Consider the following 26,236-nt stretch of genomic DNA (forward strand, 5'->3'; position numbering starts at 1 on the left):
TCCCCATTTTGAGCTGGGAGGAGGGTAGGTCAGCTCATGACATCCTGTCTCAGCTAAACTGGTGCTGGGCTCTCTCCACGTGTTGCAAACCTACCCCTTCTCCAAGGGCTGCAGAACTGGTGCCAGGAACAGAGCAGCTCATCTCTGCCTCGTGTTGGGGTGGAAGAGTAAAACCAGCCACAATCATTTGGAAGATAAGTTTTTCTGAGCAGCAGCACGGCCCCCCTATCAAGCTGAATAGCTCCTGTATGTCTGGATAGAAGGAAAAGGGCTGGGGGGAGCCAGGCCTGCTTCTCCCTCTTTCATCGTGCTGCTCTTGCATTGCATCTGTTGGAAGAGAATGTTCACAGTGCAGCCAGCTCTCTGCATTTCTAATTCAAACATCAGCAGCAATAAGACCCTCTCAGACCACAGGCCAGTGGCCCTGGCCTTTTACGTGCCAGCTCATCTCTTGATAAAGAGGTTAAATAAAGGCTAGACACAAGGGACAGGTGAATTACCGGGTGAAGGGAGGCAGCTGGAGGGATGGGGAAAGCAAAGCAACCTCGCCCTGACTTCCCCCCGCAAGGCCTTGGAGGTGAATTGGGGATTTTCCATTTCATTAACTTTACAAGGGGTAATTCCCAGCATGCAGCATCATCCTCATGAACAGATGCATCCTGGGCTCGCTCTCTCCCTTTCACAATCAACAGCCTGCATGGCTGCACCACTAAACAGGAAAGCCATGCTGTATTAGTATCTAACAAAGGTAGTAGGCGGCTGATATTGAATTGCCCACAGTGGAAAATACAGCTGATACAGAGAAACAAGCAGCAATTTCTGGTTTTAAAGTGAGAAGCAAAATGGATGCCAAAGCCACAAAAGATGTGCATTTCAAAGCCCCTCCTGGTTCTCCCTTGCAAAGGAGTATTACGTGAATTGCTTTTGCTCCCGAGGAGAAGCAGTGAGCCGTTCATCCCTGCTGCCCGCTTTAGACAGCAGTGGTGCTCCCAGGCAAAAAGGCTCTGATGCTTTGGGGGGGGGTGGGGTGGGGATCAACAAACAGTCCCACAGGCACAGAAGTCAACTCAAGTACACCGAGTTCATTAGAAACATGCACACACGCAGGCAGGAGTTTATTAGTCCACAGACTTACCATACCAAAAAAAAAAAATCCCCCCAAATAGGGGTAGGCTCTCAGTTTTGCCTGCTCACAAATTAACAGTGCTGAAAGTACTAAACACGTCTTGTGCACTCTGATCAGAGTGTGGAGCGTGAGCTGAATGCGCATTCGCAGCTGAGATTCAAGCCTCTCACGTATAAAGGGGCTGTGTACCTTTAGCTGCAAGGCAACCAGGAGCCCCCAGCTGCCTCTGAGATGCATCCGTGGTCAGAGCAGCTGCAGCAGTTTTAATGTGTGTGAGAGGGAGGCCGGCTCAGCGGACGCTAAGTACTGGCAGCACAGCCAGTCCTCCAGTTCAATGCTCCGCTCTGTGTCCACAGCCCTCTCTGCGAACTTCATCATGAGCAGGGCACGCTTCATGTCCACCCAGTTTTGAAGCACCCGGCGGAGGGCTTCCTCATGGCTGAGGGGCTGCTCGGTGAGGTCTTTCCGGGGCCCCCAAAGCAGACACTGCAGCATCCGCTTGGCCTCAGTGATCCGCACACGCTTGATGGGATCCGCTTCCAGTAGCAGGTGGGCCAGCTGCTGCAGCCCCCGGGAGTATATGGACAGGCTGGGCAAAGCAGGGAGGTCCTCAGGGCTGTACTCCTGCTCCCTGAGGTGCACCTTCTCCTCAAAGGGGTTGGGCTGGTGCAGCAGCTCGTAGATGAGAATACCAGTCTGAAACTCATCAAACTTCTTGTACTGAGAAGCTGACACAATCTCCGGGGCCAGCCGGGCCTGACTCTTCTTCAGTTTGGAGTCTGGAGTTCCTGGCTTTTGTTTGGCTTTCAAAAAATTGCTGATGATGAGACGGGGTAAGTGTTTGTCATCTTTGGCTTTCACACAGCTCATGGGGGGCCTATAGGGGACGAGCAGGAGGTTCTCCAGGCACAGGTCACGATGAATGATGCCGTGGTCTTTGAGATGCTCCAGGCCATTGCAGAGCTGGAGGAGCAAGAAGCAAACGCGACGTTCATATACCTCAGGCTTGGCTTGGTGCAACATCACTGAGTCCCTCACGAAGTCAGCAGTGGTCTGGCTCGGCACCTCCCGGGTAATGACCACCACACAGTCGTGCTCACTGGCAGCGTGGGAGGGATGGAGGCCATCCCCAGGCATGTTTTTCCCCACATCTGAGGCCAGCAGCATGCTGGAGGGGACAGAGGCCACAAAATGCCCACAGTCCTGCTGGATGTTGAAGTGGACTGGCACTGCAGGGCTGCAGTATGAAGCAGCCACCTTGGACTCCTGGGTTTTACAAATCTGCAAGGAGAGACCAAAAGAAAAGTCTCATCAGTCAGTGACAGAGATAGGGCAGAGAGCAGAAGTTCAGAGGTGGGTTCCTAAGCTGAGATTTGCAGATGCTAAGGAAGACTTCAGTAAGAGCAGGGTGCGCACTGTTTCCTTTAGTACTTTAAACTATCTCATGGCTTGAGGATCTTTCTTGTACTGCAACACATCAACCTTAGCAACCACATGTTTGGGTCGCATTTCTGGGCATGCTTCCTTTGCCAGGCAATGCCCAGTATTTGCAGGAAAGGAGGAGGGTAGTCCTCCCATGAGTAACTTCTGTTTCATTGCCAACAGAATTGACACAGCTTTTACATCACGGATGTCATAAAGATTCCCTCCTGCAGCCCAGAAGACATTCTGCAGAGGGAAAAGCAAAGCCTGTGGCAGGAGATGCGCCTGGATGAGGCCCCACGTGACATGTTGTGGCTGTGCAGGTGGCCCTGTTTGGAGAGAGGGGTGGACAGAGACCTCCAGCATTTTCTTCCCACCTAATCTGGTCCTAAATCCTGGAGCCACTTTCACATCCCTCCTTAACCACTCCACTTCCCTGTGTCAGTGACTACTCTCAATCCCCGATCAATGGCTAAAGGAAACCAGCAACCAGCTGTACTCATCAGCATGGGGAAAAAACACCAAAGTGGGAGCTAACAATAGGGTTAGAAATAAGTGAGGGTGCAGCAGATTCGAGGGGAAAAAAGCATTTTGTAATCTGGATTCTCTTAAACCCACATGACTTATCTTCGTTTTGCTCTGTACTTTAGCTTTATGACTGCATTAAAAACTAAACAAACTCAAACCCAAGATTATTATAGGAGTATCCATTAGCTTATGGGGCCTTCTGGCGTTTTTATTATACACTGCTTTTTTTTCCCCCCTTTTATTTAGCAATATATTTCTATCTCACCCACAGGAATCAGCAACAGGCTGAAACTCAGCATGAAAGGTTTCAAACCCTGGAGCGTGCCACTGCCAGTCACAGCATGCGTGCAAAATCGGACAAGAAATCAATTTTGCCTCCGAGTTAAAATAAATGCAAGAATAGAGAGGAGCTGGAGAATTGGGCTGCTTTTGTATTCTTCTAGCAAGGGTTTGAATCTAGGCATTTGCAGGTAATTTACTCAGATGAGACGATACTGTGGAGAGTGTGGAGACAGGGCATTTCAAATCTCTATTGTCCTCTCTTTTCTAAACAATACCCTACCATGGCTGCACGCTTATTTTGTGGAAAGACAAGCTTTTGAGAGCTAGGCAGACTGCAGGTTAATGCAGCGGGACTCAGGAAGATGCAGAATGTCCCCAAAGGCAGAGGAGGCCTTCCAGCCCTCTGCTGAACAAGCCTGCTTGTTCCTGCCCACATAGGGAAGATGTGTAAAACTCAGGAACTCCTGCACGAGAGGAGTATCTGGAAGAATAACTGCAACCAAAGACAGGGAGATCTTCCCCAGCCAGCCATTCTTCATTACTTTGGCTGCACCAGAGGCATCCTCCATGCAGCAAGCTTCAAGTAGGAGCCTGGGGCTGGCTTAGTCACATATCTTTAAGTGCAGAAAGAAGCCAAGGCGTGGAACGTATCTTGGCTTAATTCCTCTAAAGCCATTTCAAGTAACCCTGGCTCCTTCTGTTTTATACGTAGCCGTGTCTGCCTGTGCACAGCCAACCTCTGGCTCCTGCTCCTCAGCAGGCTCCTTGGCTCAGGTCAGATCCTCTGACCATTTTGAGCTCCCCAGTTTTCACTACAGGTCTGTGATCTCTTTCACGTCAGCAAATCTGTACCAGAAGCCAGGAGGGGCAGCTAGGGATCAGCCAGTTGTAAAGTTTCACAATTACTCTCTACTTCAGTTACCAAAAGGAAGGTGGCACACAGGGACATGGCAGGAGGATACATGTACATGTGTAAACGCATACACAACTTCACTTTACACTGGTGCAGAGTACAGCCCTGTTGGAGTGTTTTCAGCTTTGTTAAGGCACTCTGCAGTGTACCAAGGGCACAGAGTAAGTCCACATCACACACAGGGACACAAGTGCAGGCCCGTTAAGAGATTGAAACGTGCTGTTTCTGCATTGGCAAGAATTCGTGTACTACAGCCATAGAGCTGAGCCTATGAATGCCACCTAACATGGCAGGCAAGAGCAAAGGGGTGTGTGCCACAGGAAACAGCAGATTGAAAAGGAGCACACCAGTTCACCACACAGTTCTCAGGTGTCAGGAGGAAAGTTGCGATGGATTTAAGTATACCACACAAGAGAAGCTGCAGCTCTGTGTGCCGGACTAGGGGTATTGGTAGAAGATCTCATCTAATTCCATTCTTGTTATTTACAGCCCCCCTGTTGGGTTGACTGTACTTTCTTTAGAATATGAACTGGCTTTAAAGCTGTCACTTAACTGAAATGTCCCCTTGGGGTTCATCATGGTGGAAACGATTCAGCAGAGATTTTTTTTTTTTTTCCCTTGCTTAATGCATATCTGACAGTGCTTTTCTGGGAATTACTTTAGGTTTTGAAAACAACCTGAAGAGTAAGCAGCAAGGAGATGCCCCTAGGGTTAAGTCAGAATAGAAACTGAAGGCTCTGTATTCAAGTAGTAACATCGGTCAAGAACCAAAAATCCATGGGATGTCCATGGAACTGGTTGGATAAGCTTACTTATCCAGGTTTCAAAGAGCTGAACTATTGTGCCTCAAGTTTCCATTTCAAACATGGATTCTGTAGAGTTACAGGGAAATATTTCAGACCTGACCTTACACAGCACGGCTAGGTCAGCCTTGTGTTGTTTAACTGAGACCTGCAATATCTTAACAACACCTGCAGTTTCAAGATCATATAAGCACTCACATGGTTTCTGGGTCAGACCTTCCACTTAAAAGGCAGGCAGAGGCAAAAATGCTGTCTTTTGAACAGCCTTTCATCAGCTTGTGTCATCAGAGGCAAATACCTCTGAGTTAGTACATAGTATTTACAGAAAGATTTTTTAGAGAGAAGCTGGTTGGGTTGCACACACTACTAGTCTGCAGCAATAAGAATCTGACCAGCATTTCTTACAAGGAAAACTACTTCTTCAAGTTAATCTTTGCAAAGAATAGGGGAAAAATGGCAATTTTGCTTGCCAAACTTGTGAGAAAAACAAGCAGAGAAAACAGGTCATTGTGTGCTGATGGCGCTTCTCAAAGGCCTACCACCAAGTCTGCTCCCCACTCTTTCATTCAAATCCATGCACCAAAAAGAAGGAAAAAGAAGCTCGAAGGTTCAGTCTCAGCTCTGCTACAGACCCCCACGCAGGCTTGGACCCTGCAGCTCTTTGCCTCATCCTCCCAACTGGAAGACGAAGATAAGCCAGGATACCTCCTGGGCACGGGCTTACCTTCACAGCATAGGTAGTAGAAGGGTCCTTGGAGCAGGTGGCACAGTAATATATCGCATCCCCCGAGTCACAGCAGGGCTTGTTGCACGTCAGCTTGAAGAGCGACCAGTTGTTCTCACTGAAGTGCAGCTCATTCTTCTGCTCCCGCATGAAGCAGTCTTCACACTTGGCAACCAGGCGGCGCAGGGACTCAGCATAGAGGGCCCCCAGCTTGGCATACACCCCCTCCTTGCTGTCGATGTTGCTCAGGAGGTTGTGGAGCTGGAGGCTAGAGCCCGATGATGCCTGGCTGGACACGCTGAGCTGCGAGGAGGAAAGGGACTGTAGGTTTCTGCTGGGGATGCAAGCCCCTGTGCTCTTACCAGTAGCTGAGCCCCAACAGCTGTTTCCTTTGGAGCCTTTCTCCAGGGACTCAGAGGAGGAGAAGGCACCGGGATGGCCCCCCAGGCTGGCCAGCTGGATGAAGGGAGGTTCCTCTCGGAGGCAGAAATTGCTCTCAGAGTGGCTGACATTCAGCCTGGGGCTGGCAGCACCGGCTGCTCTGCCTGAAGACGCCTGTCCCCCAAAAAAACCATCTGGGGAGGACACCGTTCTGCTCACTGTCTTCTTCTGGGGCAGAGGGGGCGGGCAGCTGGGGGCAGAGGAGGGACCATCCTCACCGGAGGCAGGAAGGAAAGGGACAGGGGGAAACACCTGGCTCTCAGCTGGAGGGGGCGAGTGGTTCGGCTCAGATGAGTGCCCTAGAAGACAGCAACACACAAGAAGATGCAATGAGTGGCCCTTGCAGGGTGGGAGCACAGGTCCCTCTCCACGTCCCTGCCACCCCCACAGGCTACCTCTCCCAGGACCCTGGCTGGGAACAAAGCAGTAAGCTAGGTTATGTCTGAACCCAGCACACAATCCTCATTTATTCAGGACAGCAAAGCTTTATTGAAGGGGTTAGGTATTTAATCAGTCTAACACAGCAGGTTTGCAAAGCAGGCTAAAACACCAGCCATTTAAAGAAATGTGTTGCACTGCCCTTCCCACCACCACCACCCCCCTCTCCCCCCCCAAAACCACTCCCATATGAAGGGCATAGACAGTAGTAAAAAGATAGTAGATGGTAAATATTTAAGCTGTGATGTCATCCACGAGGAGGTAAGAATGAAGCACTTGGCAATAGAGGACAATGTCTTAAACAAAGCCTGTTTCACTGGGGAGCTGCCACCCAGTGCTTCAGTGGCATGGCAAGAGAGTGACTCACACTAACAGCTCCAGCCCGGCAGCTCAAGCATGACCAGAGCAGCCCAAGAGGTATATTGAACCTGTCTCTCTGCCTTACACCGGGTAAGGGTCACTGGGCAAGGCTGGGGATTTTGGCAATTCCTATCCTCCTGAAAAAATCTGGCCTCCCCTCTGCTGCCTGTCCCCCAGGCTATTGCTAGGCCTCTTTGCTCAGAGGGCAGCCTGGCCCCACCACATACCACTACACCCCAAGCAGCTCCATGTGCCATCCACACATGGATTGGGATTGGGATGGCTGTCTCATTTCAGGCAGCTGTAGCACCTGTTTTCCTACCCTGGCCGGACTGGAGACAGGTTGCATGTTATGGAAGGTGGGGGTGGGGTGGGGGAGGGCAAAGCGGGAGGAAAGATATTTGACATTGAAAGGAAAAGCAATAATTTCAGGTCTTGGAGACAGAACAGATATGGAGTGGAGGGGTCTGCAGGGGAAATTAAAAGAAGAGACGTAATTATTTCAGAGAGTTTTCTATGCCACTTGAATGACATGCGGGACTTTTGATAAACTTGAACTCTGGTAACACCTTGCACACAAGCATAGACCTTGAAAGGTGCATGGTGGGGTTTTGCTCCAAGCCAGCTTAGCAGATAGCACGATCTATTGCTTTCTTCAAACCCACCTTCCAAAGCTGCAGAGTGGTAGCAAGTCATCCTTCCTCCTCACAAGGCTGCCAGTGAGGGTTCAGCTGCCAGCAGGCACTTCCTCTGCTTGCCCCCCAGGAATGCTCCTGGCGTGGTTTCATGTCAGCCCGCAGCAGGCTCACAACCCTAGTGACTCACCAGCTCTCACACACAACCTCCAAGTGCAGGGGCTCAGATCCCTAAGCTCCCATCCTGCCCTGACGTGTCACGTGCAGGCTCAAAGCCATACCAGCTGTGCCAGAAGAGCAATCCCTGTTAGCTGCTCTGACCGGAGACTGCACAAAGCGAGGGCAGGTCCCCTGGTTCTCAGCTACCAGAGTAGATGCTGGCATGATCTGTCCCTGTCCTTCCCCACTAGAGTTTGGTAGCATGACATGAATTTTCATTTGTCTCCTTCACTGCCAAGGCTGCCTGTATGCTCCTGCTGCAAAACACCCCATCCCAAGCAACAGCATGGAGACACCCCCCCCCCAGGAATAAGCAGCACTAATTTTGGCTTCTGCAGAAGATAATCTTCCCATGCAAGGCAGTTTCCACACCCCCTTTCTGACACCATGCTCAGAAACAGCTCTGTGGGAAATTATATGAATCAGCACACATCTCTCTTGCCCGAGTTCCTGGGTGCGGAGCTATCTGACTCCTGTTGGGCCATGCCACAGGTGTCTGCCTGCATTGTACGCCTGATCACTGAGCAATTGACTCCAAACTCTCCGGTTTCAGCTGTTCTCCAGCTGCACAGTTAACTGTGGAGCCCATGGCTCAACAGAGGTGCATGCCCCAAGCTTTAACAAAAACCCAGACATCTGCATCATAACCTGCCTGGTCCATGGGAAACATCCCCTCCATTAAAACAGCATCAAAAGTCACAGGCAGGGATTGTTCAGCAAGGCATCTCTTGCCACTTCCAGTCCAAGGGGCTTTGGACAGAGGACATAGCCAAGAGAAATTCTTTGGCATGCAGCCCAAGAGCAACTGAGAGGCACCTCTGCCAGGACGAGCAGCCGAATCCCTGTTTCGAGAGGCAAGATTTACTTGACAGAGTCTTATGGAACAAATGTCAGCACTGGGAGCTTTGGCAACCAGTCCACACAACTAGCCCACAAATGCCAAACTGCTCTTACCTTTTTTTTCTTATGTGCTGTTGGGCTCTGCCCCAAGCACAGGGTAACAAATGGAACCCTTTCACAACCTTCCTAACAGTGCTTTGCACCTTCAGCGTAAAGTCCTTCTGCATGTCAGGGGCGTAAAAGCTCCTCCCACTTCATATTTTAACATCTGACAGCATAGCCAATTAATTTGAGCTCACCTCACTCAGTGATTGACTGCATAGCTTCCTGCTTGCATCAGCAAGAAAAATTGCTCTCAGGTTATTCATTTAAAAACTCAACTTTCCCAAGACGAGTTGAAACACTTGCTTCTGTTAATGGAGGCAGAGAAATCCTCTTGTCCCATAACATTTTTGACAGCGAATTGCTTCTGTGCCCAGCAAGTAAAGATCCAACATCTGTGAGGTTTTTCTCCCCCCTGTACAATTTCCTGGCATGGTCTCACTCTCAGACTCCAAGTTAGTGGTGGAAAAATAGAGTTTCCAGAGCTCTGGCTCTTAATTTTATTGCTGCACGTTGTTGCTCTTGGAGAGGCAGAACTTCCACTACATGAAGGTTGCTTTTGCAAAGGAAATACTTTCTGAGCTGCTGAACACGTTAGTGCATGCCTAAGTTACGCACTGATGAAAAAAGTGACTTCATAGTAAGTATTTTTTAATCTCAGTTAAACGAGTGCAGGCAGATTTTTTCCCCTTCAAGAATAGCTGGGAACACAATGAGAAGGAGACACCAACTCCAGAACAAGACCCCTCAAACCTGTGGAGGACTTTTTATGGTAGGGCTACTTGTGACCTCATGCAACATATGAAGCACAAGAAGATAAGGACAATTGCTCTCAGATGGAGGTTTTATCTAGACAAGAGGAGAGCCACAGGATGAATGATTTCGGCACTTGCAAAATGAAAAAGAAAAAAGCCCCTGATGTTGGCCTGACTGCCACATTCATCCTGAGCGCATCAAGAAGCAGAAGGGTAGGAGAAGTGGAAAGATGAAGGATTGCTGGGGAAACTTGGAGATAGGACCCTCATGGTCCCTGCCCTGAAGATGCTGCCCCAGCAGTGGGACTCAGGATGGAGTTAACTCCTTCCTCAGGTCCAATGCTACATTTCTCACACCCAATGGTCACTTACTGCCATCACTGCCGGTCTGCGTGTCTGAGTCAAGGCTGTCACTGGAGCCAGCCGTGAAGGTGACGTGGACGCTCCTGAAAGGTGGGCTGAGGCTCTCAGCAGAGCTGTTGCTGACCCTTTCCAACTCAGTGTTATTCGAGTTCATTTTCAGAGCGTGCCTAGAGAGAGTGAAAGAGAAGGGTCAGGAGAGAAATGGCAAAAGTTACCCTGAATGTGCATAGAGACTCAATTTGAAAGCAACCTTATCTTCGTCTCTGCACATCCATACAGACTCTGTGCAGCCCTTTAGATTTTTTTTTCTTTCTCTGGCGGCTGTGGATCACATCCCACTGACACTGAGCAGGTTATAGACTTGCAGCCCCCATGCCAGCCCCTCAAGACAAACTGGCTGTGCTTGAGCAGAGAGAGGACCACTGAGCCAACAGCATCCAACCCCAGTCTGCGCCTCCTTTGCCTAGCACATATGGGATCCTGGACCACATCCCACCTTCGCCACCGTCACTGGGAAGCCGGGATCCACCAGTGTTTGGCTTCAGTAAACTAAATTCTCAAGAGAAGGGAGTGGCCTCACTCCTCCCATTTTACAGAAGGGCCAGTTAAGGCTGGGTGTCAGAACCCAATTCCTTCATGGCAGAGGAAAAAGTGGAAGAAGAGTCCATCCCTAGCAGCTGTTGTCTTCTCAGTACATCACAGTAACAACTGACACTTTCTGAAAGAAGCAGCACCTCTGCAGAAAACAAGCGTCTGCCAAACTCAGGACCTACCACGCAGCTTTTTAATGTAAGACCTACAGTTTCCCATGCAGCTTCCATCTAAAAAAATGAAGAAATAAACCATAAACTGGGCTTATAACCTGCCAGGTCACAGTTTAAGTGATCAGTTGCAGGCAAGCAGGACTTTTCACTAAGATAAAGAATTTCCCCTGCATTTTCTTCATTTTTTCTTCTTTGGAAAACAGCAGAAACTGTTGAAATCGGGCAGCACATCAGAGCACAAACACTCCTAGCTTTGGTACAGTTCAGACTATCGGCCAGCAAACGAAGGTTATCAGTCCACATTTTTTAAGTAAAACTCCCGATCAGCTGATAAAATTCAACACGTTGTTGATTAAGAATGTAAAAAGGTTAGTGGCAGACTTGTAAAAAAGAAAAAGGACTTCCAACAGCTATCTTGCTGGAAGGTATCCGGCGTTTCCTAATCAGACGGCTAAATGGCTGCTGAGAAAGACAAACAAAAGACGTGCAGGATGGTTTTCTTGTGGCACCCTGTTCATGCACACAGGGTCCCTCCTCTTCCAAAACCCCCAAGCACAGCAGATGCCACAAGCGGTTTATTTGAAGATTGAGAAATGTTTCGCTCCCCATCCAGACAAAGCACTTACTCTCATGTCCACACCACCACATGGAGAGCAGAGTGTATGAGAAGCCCGGAAGAAACTTCTGCCAGACTTCCTCATTTGCCTGAGCAGCCTCGGTCTAAAAATACTCAGGGACTGATGAAAATAAGGCTCTAAAAACCACCTCAGGTATAACTCAGCAGAGACACTGGTCTTGCACCAGTGATGAATTCACCACAGCAAGCCTCTTGGGGATGATTTACAAAACTTCGCAATGCACCACACAAGTCACGGTTAAAAAATAAAAAGAGAGAGAGCGCGAGAGACGTATTGAGGTTTTAAGCTCTCTTACAATTAATGCTGTTGAAAGCAACCAACTAGACTTAAATTTTTTTTAAAATATAAAGATATGTCTTTATCCTATAACTTTCTCAGACATCAAACTTTTAGTAATTTGAGGGGAAAAAAACCACGCAGATGCACACCCATGTGGGTTCACTGTCTGACCTGGCAAGATTCACGGAAGCGTTTGAATCCATAAGAAAAGAAGATTTGGCAAGAGAGCCAGTCTCAATTTGCACAGATGAGAGGTTTTCTAACACATTCCTCCCCTCCCCTCCCCCCCCAAGAAAAGTTGGTGCATTTCTGTTTCCTTCCCATCACTTAAACACAAATCCGCAGAGCTGCCTTACCATTCCCGCACTCAGAGAGAGAGAGATGGGACTTTGCTCAGCGGGGTCCAAGGTCCACTGCGCACAGCCACACCTATTCCTCCAAGCAACCTGGGTGCAACGCAGTGTCTGCCAGAACTGTGCTGGCTGCTGCGTCTGCCGAGCTCAACTGCCGAGCCCAACGTCGCGGTGAAGTCAGATGTACAGAGAGCCCCGTTTCCTCTCTGTACCGCCGTGACTTATGTAAAATGCAGTTCCTGAATAGGCACACCGAAATAGAAATTGTTTGCTGCTTAAACGACATCCTGCTCTTGTTTCAGATGTTAAAGCCAGGCCAGCTAATACCGCCTGGAAATATCTTCGCTTTACATATCCCTCTTTTCCTAAGAGCTGCTTGAAGACCAGGCTGCAGCCTGCACAGATTAAAATACTGCCCACTATACCAAAGCATTACCGAAAACACTTGCTAGGGTCAAACTCTCCCGTTTCAGTAAAATTCCACCCCAAGAGGTAGTGAACAACCCGTCGCTGCAACAAGCCATGGGATCCTGATTTACAGCTAACCTGTATTTCCCTTGCTCTGGTAGTGTTCCTTTTCACCACACGTGACTGCAAGAGCACAGGTGGCTATTCTCCATCTTGTCCTTTCCACCAAAGAATATTGGAAATAAAGAGCATCAACATATATTAAACCTGAGGACATCCTCATGATTGACCTCTCCTGCAGCCTTGCTAACACCCGTGGGCTCCACTCCCCTTCTGAAAGATGTAGCAGTGGTTAAATTTGCCTCCATTTCAAAAATCCATGCTCAGTACCTTAAATGTAACCAGCAACTTCAAGAGCCACACCAGAGCCTCCTTCATGTGCCAGTGCATAAAGAACAGGTCACAAGAGTCAGGTCTCCCAATCTAATAACCTAAAAAGACAGGATTTCCAGCTCTCCAAATTATTCTGGTGGCTTTAAATACACTTCAATTACGCAACATCCTCCATGCAACATACTGCCATATTCAGGCAACCCTTCCCATTCACTATTCTCCAGTTTTCCCATCCTAAACAATTTCATCCAGATGGCTTTCCACACCATTCCCACAGTCCTGCCTAAAACAAGCCAAAGTTGAAAACAGCAGTCCTGTAAAAAAAAGCAAAATAACCACAAACAAACCAAAAACCACAAACAAACCAAACAAACAAAAAAAAAAGAAAATAAAAAATAAAACCCACCACAGTTTGGAGTTCTATAACATTGCAAAGGGACTGGGATCATTTGCCATGTCCCACGTTGCATCTCCAGCCACTGCATGCTTCATCTTTCCGTGATTCATATTCGGGCAGTAGCCATGTGTTTAATTTCACATTTCTTAACTGACTGGGGTCCCACCAGATGCAACTGCGGGACTCCAGCATCGCTGGCTGCACCCCTTGCACTTCTTGGAGAGACTGGAGACTGGCACCAAAGCATGGCTCCCCTAACCGCAGCAAACACACGTGCCTTGGGATATTGCCCCAGGGATTCCCTTGGACTCTGGACATGCCTTCAGCTTGAATTTCCTGCCCGAGATTTGTCACACGGATCTGATTACCTTCTAAAATGAAAGGGGCAGGGAGGATTTGAGAGTGGGAGGAGGCCACTCAGACGCAAGAGCTGCAAGGCTCCCGCTTGCTCCTTTCCAGCGGCCATCACACGCGCAGCCTGTTGGCAGTGGCAGAGGATGCTGGAAGGCACCTCTCCCCCACACAGAGACCTGATCACAAGGAGCACCCATGCTGCAGCCCCATCACGGGGGTTTCCCAGCTTTGCTGTGCCAGCAGGAGGGGTCGCTCCCTCTCAGCACAGATGACAGGACTTGAAGAGATAACAGAGATGCTGAGCTTTATAAATCAAGCAACAGGGGAAGGAAGCAGGGGAGAGCAGAGAACACACACAAACCACCACAAACCAAACTGCACTCCAGGAGAAGTCTAGTGATAATGTCAGCAGGATGTCCCTCCAAAAATAAAATACTTGAACAAATGCGTGGCAGAGAGAAAAGCCACACTCTGTTACAGCATCAAACACAACACATGGCTGGGCATAATTACTACACAAGAGGAAGCGCTGTTGTACCATATGCTTGTCTATCATGAAATGTGAATAATAATATCTTCCTCGTCCCCTCACTGTAGTTTCTTCCAGCATCTTCCCCTGGATGCACAGGGCAGTTAAAAACCAGCACACAGGAGCTAACAACATTTGAGGCTTGGATTTGTACTTATCCTTCTCCTACCAGCTGGCAAATGTGGAGAAACCAAAAATCGAGGTGAGGGAAAGAGAGAATTTTGAAACACTCCTAAGGTCTGTCCAGAGGACTACACCTCTCCCCCTGTACCAAAAGGTCTTGTGTGGTGCAGGTTAAGTTGAAACAAGGGTTTGGAGCCTGGAGATGCAAGGGGAAATTTGGATGGGGTGCAGATGTGGTGACAAGGACATGCTCCGATGTAGTGAAGAGGACAACAAATCTCATTTCAATTTCCAACTCTGTATTTTCAGAGGCAAGATAGGAAAAAACTCAGAAAAGTGAACATCTTTCATTTTAAAGGAAACAATCTCTCTGAAAAGATTGCCTGATAAATCACAACATTTTAAAAAATGATCCACTGGCAGAAGCAGCATGAGAAATTCCTGATTAGTTTCAGACAAAAACCAGGGGGAATCCAAAATGTGTATTCCCTCCCTGACCTGGAATGTGATTCTCTTTCCTGCTTGAGCCATACTCTCCCTTATTTGCTTTATTTACTTATTTAATTATTAATTATGTATTTAAATAGACTTCACCTAGAGTTGGTTTTTGTCTTTTTTTTGTTTGTTTGTTTTGTTTTAACAGTAATAAACCTGCCTTGTCCTAGACCAAACACAGCAAGTCCCTGCTACCATACATAGTCACGGAGAAGAGGGTCAAAATTTGGGACCCGTGTGACATCCAATTGCATTTGTAATTGCCAGAGCAGCTCCATCCATGTAGTCAGTCTGCTTTTGTCACCAGGGTACACCCTGTCGCTGAGCTCCAAAGAGAAACGGGTGCCTCGGGGATGGTAAGAAAAGGGGGATATTCTGTCTCAGGTGCAGTGCTGCTCCATCACAGACTGATTCCTGGCAAGAAACACCTAGCAGAGCCCCACCAGCCAGAACCACCTCCCCAACGAGAACAAACGTGGCTCTTTTCCTGGTGATCTGATTCACAACATCGCCATTTTTTATAATGCTCTTGTTTTCTGTTCCCTCCGGCAACAAGCAGCAGCAGCAGCACTGTAATGTGCAATCTTGGCGCACCTCAAGATCATTTGTCCTGAATGTTTTCAGCAATGGTGGGTGTCAGGATGTGCCGTTACCCCAAGCGAGCCCATTCAGCAAATTTCAGAGCTTATCTATGGTGCTGCCTTTTGAAGGTGGCATTAATTATGATGAAAACAGCTCAAGAGCTAACAGCTCAAGATGCAGAACAGCATCACTGTTTCCTTCCTTTAAAAGGCACATGAAATAAATTAACCATCAAAGTTTTTTGCAGGCTAGAAGGAACCATTAGAATCTTTTAGCCTGACCCTCTGCATAAGACAGACATAAATTTCAGCAAAGATTCACCCCTTGTGCCAAGAAACTGAAGGCCGTGCTACAGCATTTCACACCAAAGAACCTTTAAGCCATCACTGCAGATACAAGCCCAGGGGATCCTGCTTCCCCTGGTGAGCCCTTTCCATAGCCAACTACCTTCCTGGCTTTTGGAAGAAGACCAGCAACTATCTTCCCTTTCCAATCTCTTTCCTCTTGTAATTTGACTAATTTTCCATTCCGTTTAAGACCAACCATACCTTAAACATCTATAATCTTTCAAACAAGCAGGAAAAAAGTATTGTATGAAGAAAATGTCACAAGAGGTCCAGAGTAGCTTTATGTAGGATGAAACAGGCACAAAATCATTATTTTCTTTTTTTGCACCAACTTTTAAAACTCCCTAAAATCACTCCTTCTACCGTCCTAAGAGACAGCTTACTGCAAAACCAGAGTTTCCTCAGTGCCTGGCAGGAATTCACCCTGTGAGAACTTTTTCCCCTTTTAATTGTTAGAGCCTAGATGAACAAAACAAAATCTACATTTTTCTTTCTCTGCTTTGAAACCAGTTTGAACACACATGGAAGTTCTCTTTAAAATAAGCAATTACATTTAATTAGGAAAGTCAAACAGGCAGGCTTCATTTTCCATCATGAAATCAAGTATCTTGCTACAGCTTGAGATCTAGAAGGAAAAAGGATAGTTACACACCTTTCCTGCAGCTGAAATGAACCCTGATTTGCTAAGACCGTGCCAGAACCTGGTCTGTGCTGGCTTCATCTATGCCCATCCACCAAAGGAGCCTTTGCAGCTGTGCCACCAGAGAACCTCTTGGGCTGATGAGCTCTGTCTCTGCGAGGGACTACATAAGCGTAACAGAAGTATCAGTGGTAGTTCTTCCATTGCAGACAAACACAGGCCCACAGGCTACCTGGGCCGAGGACAGTATGGATGTCTCTTAGTCATCTTTGTGTGCAAGACCTCCTCCCTTCTTCAGGCATTTGGCTGCAGCCCAGGAAGACCAGAGGAGATGTTCCTCCAGCACCAGGTAAGGATCATGTCATGATCTGAAGCTGCAAACAATGACTGCCCAAGGTAACACAATCCTGCTACGGTGATTTTAACCAGTTGTGCATGTAGCCATCCCTCCCACCACCACATGCAGGTAACACCACCCTGGTTCCTGCATCAACACGCTCAGAGAAGCCACACTTGAAACAAAAATGAGAGCACCCTCAAAGCAAACAAACCAAGCAACCAGCTGGGTTTGCATGGCTTGCGAAACCTACCATCTGATCAAATTGCTCCTCTGGCCGACTGTGCAGGGGTTTGGTAGCCAGAGGGAGGGCTCCTTAAGTAAGGCGTTCCAAGGCTCAGCTGCAGGCATTAAGGTGTTTAGGAGACAAATACACGTAGCACAACCCACTGCTTTTACCCCCTGTGGCTGTAGGCAATGCCAGCACCTACTTCAACCACCTGGCAGGGTTTATGGCTCTGCCAGAGATGCTGGTCACAGATGCCATGTGTTCCCTGACCTCAGTTTCCCTGCCCTCTTTCACACAGGCTTTCTAGCACACAGATGCTTTCAGGTTGACTCAGAGAAGCCTCCGTTACAGTTGGCACAGCCCAACCACACCAGGAGCATGAAAGAGCCCCTTCAAGGAACATAAAATGCTCCACACCTCTCAGGATGGATCATAACTCCACATGGAAGGCAGGGCACACTTCTGGCTCGGAGCACAGCTGGCCCAAGTCACCCAGCCAAGGAGACACCTTGACACATCAAGGAGGCCCCTGCCTCCACTCCCAGCACTCATGAAGGCAGAAAGTACACTCTGAGCACTGCCAGGGAAGCGTCCTTGCTCCCAGTACAAAGAAAGGGCTCTTCATGGCTGCTCCTCCGTGAGTGGAAGGAGAACCTAGCACTGCAAGTGGAAGATGCTGCTGGGATATATGTTGCTGAGTTTAAGTGCCACCACCCTTCTGGCTCGGCCCTGTAGGGGAAGGAATCAAGTCCTAGAGGACTTTCAGCAGGCAACTTGGCATTTCCTAAATGATCACTGCTCAACAGCATCGTATCATCACAGCTCTGCTGGGCCTCAACCACACAACACCTCATGTGGCAAATACAACTCCAAGGCACAGGCTGACAGGAGACACCAAGTGGCAGCAGCCATGAAAGAAAGTTCACAGGGCGAAAACTAAACCACATCTTAGTGTCCTCTTTGATTTGAAAGGCAAGAAATCTCTTCTGTGTGCTCACTTGCTCGGGGACCTTTTCTTTCCTCTGACTCCAGCAGGCATGCAGCATCACAGCGGGAAGCCCAGCATTAAGGAGAACTAAAGCTTCTTGTTCATCTCTTCCCTTTCCTTGAGAAACCTAATTTGACCACTTGGTCAATTTAAAACACTAGTTCCCTGGGCTAGCCAACCCTAAAAACATTGAAAATTCAGTGCAAGAACTAAACAGAGGATGGGCCAACTCAACCACAGTCTCAACCTGGAGGCCACTGATACCTATGCATAAGCTTGACCATGGACCCCAAAAGCAAGTTCTCCTCTGAACAGCCATACCTTCTTTCAACTTTTAAATCAAGGATCTGGAGTAAAATCTATTGCGCATTGCACAATTCCAGGTAACAAAACTGACACATGCAATAAAGCAAATACAGGACACCCACAGAGTGTGAAAGTACTCCCCACTATGACCAGACAACCTAATCCATTACTTGCATTGCAAGGAAATAAATTCTTCTTCTTTCAATTTCCCTTTTTTTCCCCCTTCCTTTGTTTTTTTTTTTTTTTTCTGATACACACAGCTGCAGATACTGAATGCACACAAAGTATCCGAAGCCTAGTTTTTTAATTGCCTAGCAGAGCTACTTCCTTCCCAGACGGACAGCTCTCCCTCATTCACATGTTTTGTAGGGCCTGCTGTCACCCTGCCTGCAAACCTCACTTCCAGGAGTGTGGCAAGGGGAAGGCTGCCTGAAGCTAGGCAACTGCCACACATCATGAGCACGTTAGGCAAGCTCCAGTTACCTGCTTGCAAGCAAGAAGTCCTCCATGGGAAACTGCAGCTTAAAGAGTTAACCTCAAAAGTAAAAAGACATTAGAGCCAAACTGAAAATGAGGATTTCAGAGGCCCTTGCTATTAGGACCAAAAGAAGTTGCCTAGTTCCACCCGCAAGAGGAGCTCACAACCCCAGATTTTCCATCCTATTCAACATAAAGAAACTGTGCCGAGACACAATGAATTTGGCCTAGGAAACACCAGCCATCCCGGGCATGGACCTTGTTCTCACTTGAATATTGGGACCCAAGGCTGTCCCTTGCAGCCCTGAAGGGCTTTTGCAAGTACACACAGAATTCAAACCAGGAGTTGCAAAGATCTGACAGCTTTTCAGAGTTAAAAAAGTAAGTAGCTTTTCACCCATGCTCCTGGAAGCCCACCTTTGAACAGAAAAGGAAGAAAAAAAGAACACAAAGCACCTCCTAGTCAATCAATCCCTGCAGCAAACATCCCAATTGCAAACAGTTAACAGATCGCCATGCACACACTCACAGGGCTGTACCTGGACTGCTTTTTCGGCGGTGGTGGTGGTGGTGGTGCAAATTCCATGCCATTGCTCTTGTCTTTAGGGAAATCAAAGGAGAAGGACAATGATTTGCTGATCCCAGTCTGGCTCTCCAGCATCGGTCCTTCATCCACAAGGTTGGTACCGGCTCTTCCATTCTCAGCTCCCACTGCCCATGGGTGGGTTAAGAGCTCCTGCTCCTCCTGCTCCTCCTCCTCCTCCTCTATCCGGCACTGCTTGGTCCATGTTGGGGTGTAGTATTTCTGCCTCCTGTCATAGGACGAGCCTGCCAGGCCTCTGCTGGGCTCCTCCACAGAGACCCCATTGACATGAGTGCATGGAGAAGGGGATGCCCCAAAAGCACCTGTATCAGTATTGCTCCTCAGCAGCAGCTGAACGCCAGCTCCATTGTGGCTGTTGTCATCACCAAGCCTTGCCACATGGAAGCTCACTGGGGGCACACGGCTCCCCTCGCTGCCCAGCTGGCTGTTTTTGGACATCTTTGGGGGAATGGCTGGACTCTCAGTAACTGAGGTCTTGGGAGGAGCTGCCAGATGAAATCTTGGGCTGTTTTCACTTCCAGATGCTTGAAAAATCTCTCCAGCCTCAATGGCAGCTGGCGAAGTCCCAAAATCAGGGTAGGAAGTGGGGCTGATGCATGGCCACTGTACTCCCACTGCCGAGTCAGGGCTGCTGAGGAATATTGTCTTGTGATCATCCTCTGTGTGCGCGGTCATGATAGTTATCTTTGCTGCCACCTGGCCTGTGGAGTCCTGGTATTCCTTCTCACCACCCAAAGCCCAGCCACCATCCCTCCATGTCCCATCAGCTTGCTCCTTGACCATGCCACGGGCCAGCTTCTCTGCTTTTGCCTGTCCACCGACAGCCTTCAGCTGTGCCTTCTTCCTCTTGGTGCTCTCAGCATAGATGGGATCACCGCGGGCTGGCTCAGTGAGGCGAGGGCGCTGCGGCTCCACCAGAGCCTGCTGAGGAGTGCTTGAACCCTCAGGTCGGGGGCCTCCAGTGACAGAGGGCTCCCCAGGGAGAGGTGGGTCCTCGTCCTCCCGGGACAAAGCAAAGGCAGCCACCTTGCTGCTCCCTGTGCTCTCAGGGAGGGTGGCAGGCTCGGCACGGAGAGCCAGCTTTTTCTTCTCTGAACACAGGGCGTAGGGGAGAGGATCACCCTGGTCTTTCGTGATGCAGAAGGCCACGTTCACAGCTCTGCACTCCTCTTCGACAAACTTGACCGCCCTGCCACTTGGTCTGGGAATCTCAGGAGCATCCCGCTGCCTCCATCCGCAGGGAGCAGGGCTCTCCTTCTCGCACCGAGCACCGTTCCCCTCCGTACAACGCGGCTCCCACGAGACCAGGCACTCTCTGCGGCAGTCCGTGATTGAACAGTACTCACCCCCTTCACTTTCGAAGCTGGAGGCGAGGCATCTGCAGTCGCCCTCTGAGGGGAGCGCTGCTCCTGCTCTGGCTTGGGAAGAAGAGTTTCTGCTGGAGTTTGCAGTGCTTCTGTCCGCTAGGGCAGATGGATTAGGGCAGGGAGCCTGATGCTGCAGGGCAAACTTGTCTTTGGCTCTGTCCTCCTGCTTGCCCAGCTCACCCACAAGCACCAGGCTGTGGATGGAGACATTTCTCTCCACTCGACTCTCCAGGCTGCGCAGGCCCACCATGGAGTAGCTAGGAGGACAGCAAGACAAGCAGTCACTCGGCAGGTTGTGAAGAAAGGGCTTTCTCACACCACCATTGCCAAAATTGTCGAGGCAGATCCGCTGTGCTTCTCCTGATTTCAGAAGGAGGTGTTTGCCAGAAACCATGCCCCAGCTGACCTGCATGGGCCAAAGAGACAAGTGTGCTGTCAGGATGTGTATATGCAAGATGAAAGAGAAATATTTTTAAAAATACAAATATAAAAAAGAAAGAAAAAAAAAGAAGAAAAAAAAAAGGAAAAAACCCAGCTCCACAGAGAAGTCCTCTGGCATTCATAGTCTTTTTTGCTCTGTGTTCACCCCACCAATAACTACCACAAACCTTTTATACCTAAATTACACTTGTCCTATTTCCTGGACCATTTGCAATCCTTGCATTACCAACAATAGCAACGAAATGAAATAAGGCATTCTCCTTTCTCTTTCTGTGGGTTCGCTGCCAGAAACGTGTCCAACCTGTCATGTGTCTGTGAATCACCGTGCAATTAAAGATTCAGAGAGGGAAGGAATATTTGTACCTCCCTCTGCTTATTTTCATTTCATTTCACACTGCTGCTCCTGAGTCGCACACTCTGGAGCACAGACATGGACTGCCACAGGTTATCCTGGGATAGCAGCTCAGCTACACTCGGCAGTAGGGTCTGAGGAGCAGGCAGGGAAATGTATCCAAAATATCTTCATCTGAGGGAGATCCATCCTGCTTGCCAAAGGAGAGGAGGAGTGGGAGAGGCAGAGGGTAACGCGTGCCTGTGAAGTGAACCCCAGCACCAGAGTGGCAGAAGCCATTCCCATAGCATAAAACTCAGCCTCGGGCCAAATCTGCGTGCACAGACCAAACCCCACTGACAATGGCAGCCTGCGCTCCTGTGCCCTTTATCCCCAGGGGAGAAGTGAGGGAGAGCAACAGGAGGCTAAGAACAGAGCCGGTGTGCCCTGACTCTCCTCTGGGGCAAGGGTGGGAGATACCAGCACCCCTACGCCACAGGCAGGGTGACAGCAGCCCAGGCTTCACTCTGCATCGCTGGGGCTATGCTGATATCAACCTGTCAGGGAGAGGAGTGAACCACCCATCTCGATAGCAACTCACACCACCGGGGCTTGCCAGTTCACAGGCAGGCAGCAGTGCTACACCCAGAGGCCACTGCTGCTCTGGCAAAGGTTGGGACCCTGAGGAGCTGGGCTAGGAAGGTAGGGCACTTTCTTCCTCACCCCCAAAGACCATGGATCCACTTAGCACTGACTGCAACCAGAAAGGATTTCTTTCCAGTATATCTTCCCAGGAAAATAACTTTAACCCGCATCCTCATTTAAAATCCGGAAGTTCCTAAACAAAACAATGAATTTTTAAGCTCCTTCGCACATGCCTTGTAAGCAACATCTCATTCAGCTTTGGCCAAAGATACTTTGAAAAGCCAATATAAGGCTTAAAAACCTGAGTCATGACCAGGAGTTAAAACAAAGGGAAGGAAATTGTTTTAACAGATATTCCTAGCACTCCCAAAGAGAGGTAAGTAACGGGAAGTCATGCTTTGACTGGATTAATCATTACCTGTGACAGATCTGCATTCATATTCTCATCCGCCCACGCGTCAGAGACATCCGAGTTTATCATAGTTGGCTTCACAGCAATTGTTGGCTTTGAGAAGGGGGAGGTATTTACACCTTCGTCTTCCAACGCGGGGCTCTCAGGCCTGGTCCTAACTCCATTCGGGAGCACGCCACAAGCTCCCACGTCTGGGGGTGTTTGCAGCTGATGGGAGCTCTTTGGGTTGAAGCAGTTTTTGCAGGAGCCGGGCTTCCAAACGTGTTCCACAAAGTCACTGCACGCAGACATCTTCAAATCCTCGTGTCTCAGACCGAGAGCCCTCTGCGTCTTCTACACTGTCGTCCGCTGCTCATTTTGCGTTTGCTTCCCAGAGCTGCTCTTAAAGATCACCTAGTTATCTGAAAAAGCACAACACTGTCTGATTAGTTTGGTTATGCCCAAAAATGGGAAGATTTTTAATAGGACAGGTGATAATTACACTTACTCTGCCTTCATCACAAAGGCTTATTGTTTACAAGGCTTTTTTCACAGCTTAGCTAAAGCCCACACAATCACTTAAAAAGCCTCAACTTCTAAGCATAGCTCTGTAATAGAGAAGACATCAAGCAAGCAGCATTCCTATGTGATTTAATTCCCTGTTTAACAAGCATGTATAACCAGCCTCATGCAAGGTTTAGATCAAGGGTAAAAGAAAGAGGTCTTGGAAATAGCTGTTCACAGCCCCACAAGCAGAGCCAGGCAGGAAAAATTCCTTCTCCAAAGTGGCATCCTCTCTCTGGAAAGTAAAAAGGCCTGGAGATACAAGGACCAGAATCAGCCACTGTGTAACCAAGGGGACTGGCAACAACCTTCTTTCACCCAGAGGCACCACTGTGATTGTTGTCATGGTACACAAAGACTTCTCTCCCACCCAGTGCAACAGAGAAAGGCAATCAGCAAGGCTGGGGCTGGCACTGATTTGAGCAAGTGCCTGGCAGAAAGCTCTTACCTGGTTTGCCAGGAGCCACAAATAACAGTGTCAGCTCACTGAAACAATTCATTGTCTGCAAGGGGAGAAACGTTTTGCTCTTGGATTACTCACAGAGAAGGATCTCTTCCCATCTTCCTTCCCCAGGAGGAAATGCCCCAGGAACAAGACATTCCTGCATTCCTGTGCTCCCCCTTTCTGCAAGGCCAGGTCTGATTGCACTCAGCCAGTAGCTACCTGGAGCTAACAACTTTGGAGATACTTCAGACGAGGACTCCCACAAAGCTTAGTGGATTAGGGACGAGAAGATCAGAAAATGCAACTAGATCAGAAAAATTGCAGCTGGCTGCTACGGGTGTCAGGCAGGGCACACAAGTCCCCCACGTTGCTCCACAGAGTCCTTCCCCACCTAACCAACTTTAGATCATCATCTCCTGGCCAGCTAACCCCAAATCAAAGGCAAAGCAAGCTGAGGCTCCTTCCCCAAGGGTCTCTGAGTGAACAGGCACTTTTACACCCAACCCTGACTGCACAAGAACACAATTTACCAGCCTGATCCTTTAGCGCTTCCTCCACACAGGCACACTGCAACACCACCATAGCCACGGACACCTTTGCACCTGCATGTGCCTCTAAACCAGCCTGTGCTTCGGTAAAGCCTCTCGCCTCTGGGCTCCGAGATGCCCTGGCCATCCTCTCCAACAGCCACCCTACTGCATGGCAAAAAGAAAGACTACTAGGAAGAGCTTTGGGTAGCACAAAGTGAAGTGGGGGAAGCACCACTGACCCACAGACATCACCTGAAATTCAGGGGCCACCTTTGGGAAGGGAGGCTTTGATCGGCTAAAGCATTAGTATCTGCAGACTCCTTCTGTCTGGCAAACTGTCAAAACAGAATCTGTTTCATGAAAGAGCAGAGAAAAGGGGAGTTTCAGTGGGATTCACAAATCAGATCAGTGCACATCTCTCTCTTTTTAGGGAAGAGGCTGCTTTAGATAGATTTCTCCATGGACTTCGCAGAGTCCAAATTAACCAAAGGACAGCAAATCACTCTTGGTTGTACCCCAGCACCTCCAACAAGATTAACATTATTTGCAAGGAAAACACCTTTTAAAAAAATATTCTAGCACTGTTGCTTTGTTTCCTTTCAGATCTAGCAAGCAGTGTCCACCGTCACCCAAAGTTGAACAAGTGTCCTGATGAGAGCCAGCAAAGAAAAAAGAAAAATCAAAGGGAGGAAAGCGGGGACGGGAGCCAGAAAAAACTCTTCACTTCTGCTTGAATGATTGGCGCTGCCAATTGCCTTTTAAAGACCGGGATTTCCCTTTCTGCAGCTAAACCAGCCGTTGTTTCTCGCCGCCCGGACCCGGGGGCCCACGGCCCCCAGCCCGCCCCAACCCACGCGGCACCGGCCGGGCTCGGCGCCCCCCTCCCAGGCAAGCCGAAAGCCGGAGGCTGGGTCTGAGGCATCCCCGGAGCCCCCGCGCCCCACGGGGCACCGGCGAGGGCCCCATATGACCGCTACCTGTTATCTAGGACGGAGGCGCTAGGACGCGGCACCGGGATGCTCCGGCGCAAAGAGAAACCCCAAGCGGGCAGCTCTGGCTGCTGGCGGCCCCGCCGGGCGGCCCCCGGCACCGGCAAAAGTTTACCGGGCAGGGCCCGCCGGGGCTCCCGGGTCTGGCGGCTGGACCGGTGCGTGCCCGGGACCGGCTTCACCTCCCCCGCCGCCTGCTCGGTGGGCACCGGCAGGGCCCCGCCGGCACGGTCCCCGCAGCCCCGGACCCCCGGCAGCCCCGCCCCGGCCCCGAGCGGCGGCGGCGGCGGGGTCCCTCCCAGCCCGGCTTTGTCCCGGGAGGCGGCGGCGCGGCCCCCGCCCCCGGCCCCGCTCCCCGCTCACCAGCCTCCCGCGGCGGCGGCGGGGCTCGGCTCGGCTCGGCTCGGCTCCGCTCCCGCTCCCGCTCCCGCTCCCGCTCCCGCTCCCGCTCCCGCTCCCGCTCCCGCTCCCGGCCCGCCCGGCTACGGCCGCCGCCGTCGCCACCGGGCGAGTGGCAAGCGGGGCCCCGCGTGGGCCGGGGGGCAGCGGCCGCCCCGCCCCGCCCCGCCCCGCCTCCCGGTCCGCCCCCTCGGGGCACGGCGTGGGCAGCAGCCCGGGCGGGGCGGGGGCTGGGCGCACCCCCCCCGCGGCCCCCGCACACGCGTGCCTGCCCCTCGCATAAAGCGCACTCGCTGCAGGGGCACAGGCACCCCGCAGCGGCCCCCCCCAGTCCCCCCAGTGGCGCTCACGCAGCCGTGCGCCATCTCAGGGACATCCCCCGTGGGTACCAACGCCCTGGGGGATGCAGGCACCCTAGCAGCCCCGCACAGGGCACATAGCGTCCTACACCCCCCCCAACCCCCCCCCGCACCCCTTGCAGGGACACAGCCAGCGCACCCACACCCCTGCACCCCGACACCAGGCTTGAGGACGGTCCCGGGCGCAGCTTGAAGATACCGGGAGCCAGAGAGGTCACTCATCCTCGCCGAGGCTGCCAGACAAGGGCATGGTGGAGTTCAGCCCGAGGGGATGCTGTGGAAAGAAAAGTTTGCAGCAACTGGAAGCAGGTTTTGACCCCACCGAGCAAAAAATGCAGGCAGCATCTCGGGAAAACCCCAAACTTCTGTTGGCCTGGGAGGCTGGGGGGTCATTAAAAGGGAGTGGGATGAAGTTTTGCTCCCTGTAGTATCTGAGCAGGCTGGAAAAGAACCGGTCTTCTGTCACGTGAGCACTCACTCTGGTGTCTAGTTTTGAGCATCTAAATTCTCTGAAACTAGAAAAAAAAACCCGGGTGTCCCCTTGCCCTGGTCAGGGCCTTAGCTCAGTTCCTTGCTTAAGC

General features: G+C 50.2%; 1 protein-coding gene across 2 annotated transcripts; it reads right to left on the minus strand.

Moving 5' to 3' along the window:
* Positions 1–1,081: 1,081 nt before the first annotated feature.
* On the minus strand, positions 1,082–25,447 carry PRAG1 (PEAK1 related, kinase-activating pseudokinase 1). 2 transcript variants are annotated; one of them, XM_064449891.1, is made up of 6 exons: positions 25,261–25,447; positions 22,397–22,791; positions 19,130–20,967; positions 9,961–10,118; positions 5,799–6,538; positions 1,082–2,407 (listed from the first exon to the last, which is right to left on the minus strand). In XM_064449891.1, the coding sequence occupies exons 2-6, from the start codon at positions 22,679–22,681 to the stop codon at positions 1,370–1,372; spliced, it is 4,059 nt and encodes a 1,352-aa protein (XP_064305961.1). In that variant the 5' UTR covers positions 22,682–22,791; positions 25,261–25,447; the 3' UTR covers positions 1,082–1,369. The 2 variants fall into 2 exon arrangements, with proteins under 2 accessions (XP_064305961.1, XP_064305962.1); XM_064449892.1 differs by lacking the exon at positions 25,261–25,447 and adding an exon at positions 23,382–23,471.
* Positions 25,448–26,236: the final 789 nt, after the last annotated feature.

Source organism: Phalacrocorax carbo, chromosome 4 (assembly GCF_963921805.1).
Source record: "Phalacrocorax carbo chromosome 4, bPhaCar2.1, whole genome shotgun sequence".
Taxonomy (NCBI): domain Eukaryota; kingdom Metazoa; phylum Chordata; class Aves; order Suliformes; family Phalacrocoracidae; genus Phalacrocorax; species Phalacrocorax carbo.

Excerpts from the sequence above, each read along its gene's own strand:
- PRAG1 (XM_064449891.1), bottom strand. The coding sequence starts at position 22,681 with ATGTCTGCGTGCAGTGACTTTGTGGAACACGTTTGGAAGCCCGGCTCC. Across the intron at positions 10,119-19,129 it reads CCGCCGAAAAAGCAGTCCAG|GCACGCTCTGAAAATGAACT; the intron begins GTACAGCCCTGT and ends CACTCTCTCTAG. Across the intron at positions 2,408-5,798 it reads CTACTACCTATGCTGTGAAG|ATTTGTAAAACCCAGGAGTC; the intron begins GTAAGCCCGTGC and ends CTCTCCTTGCAG.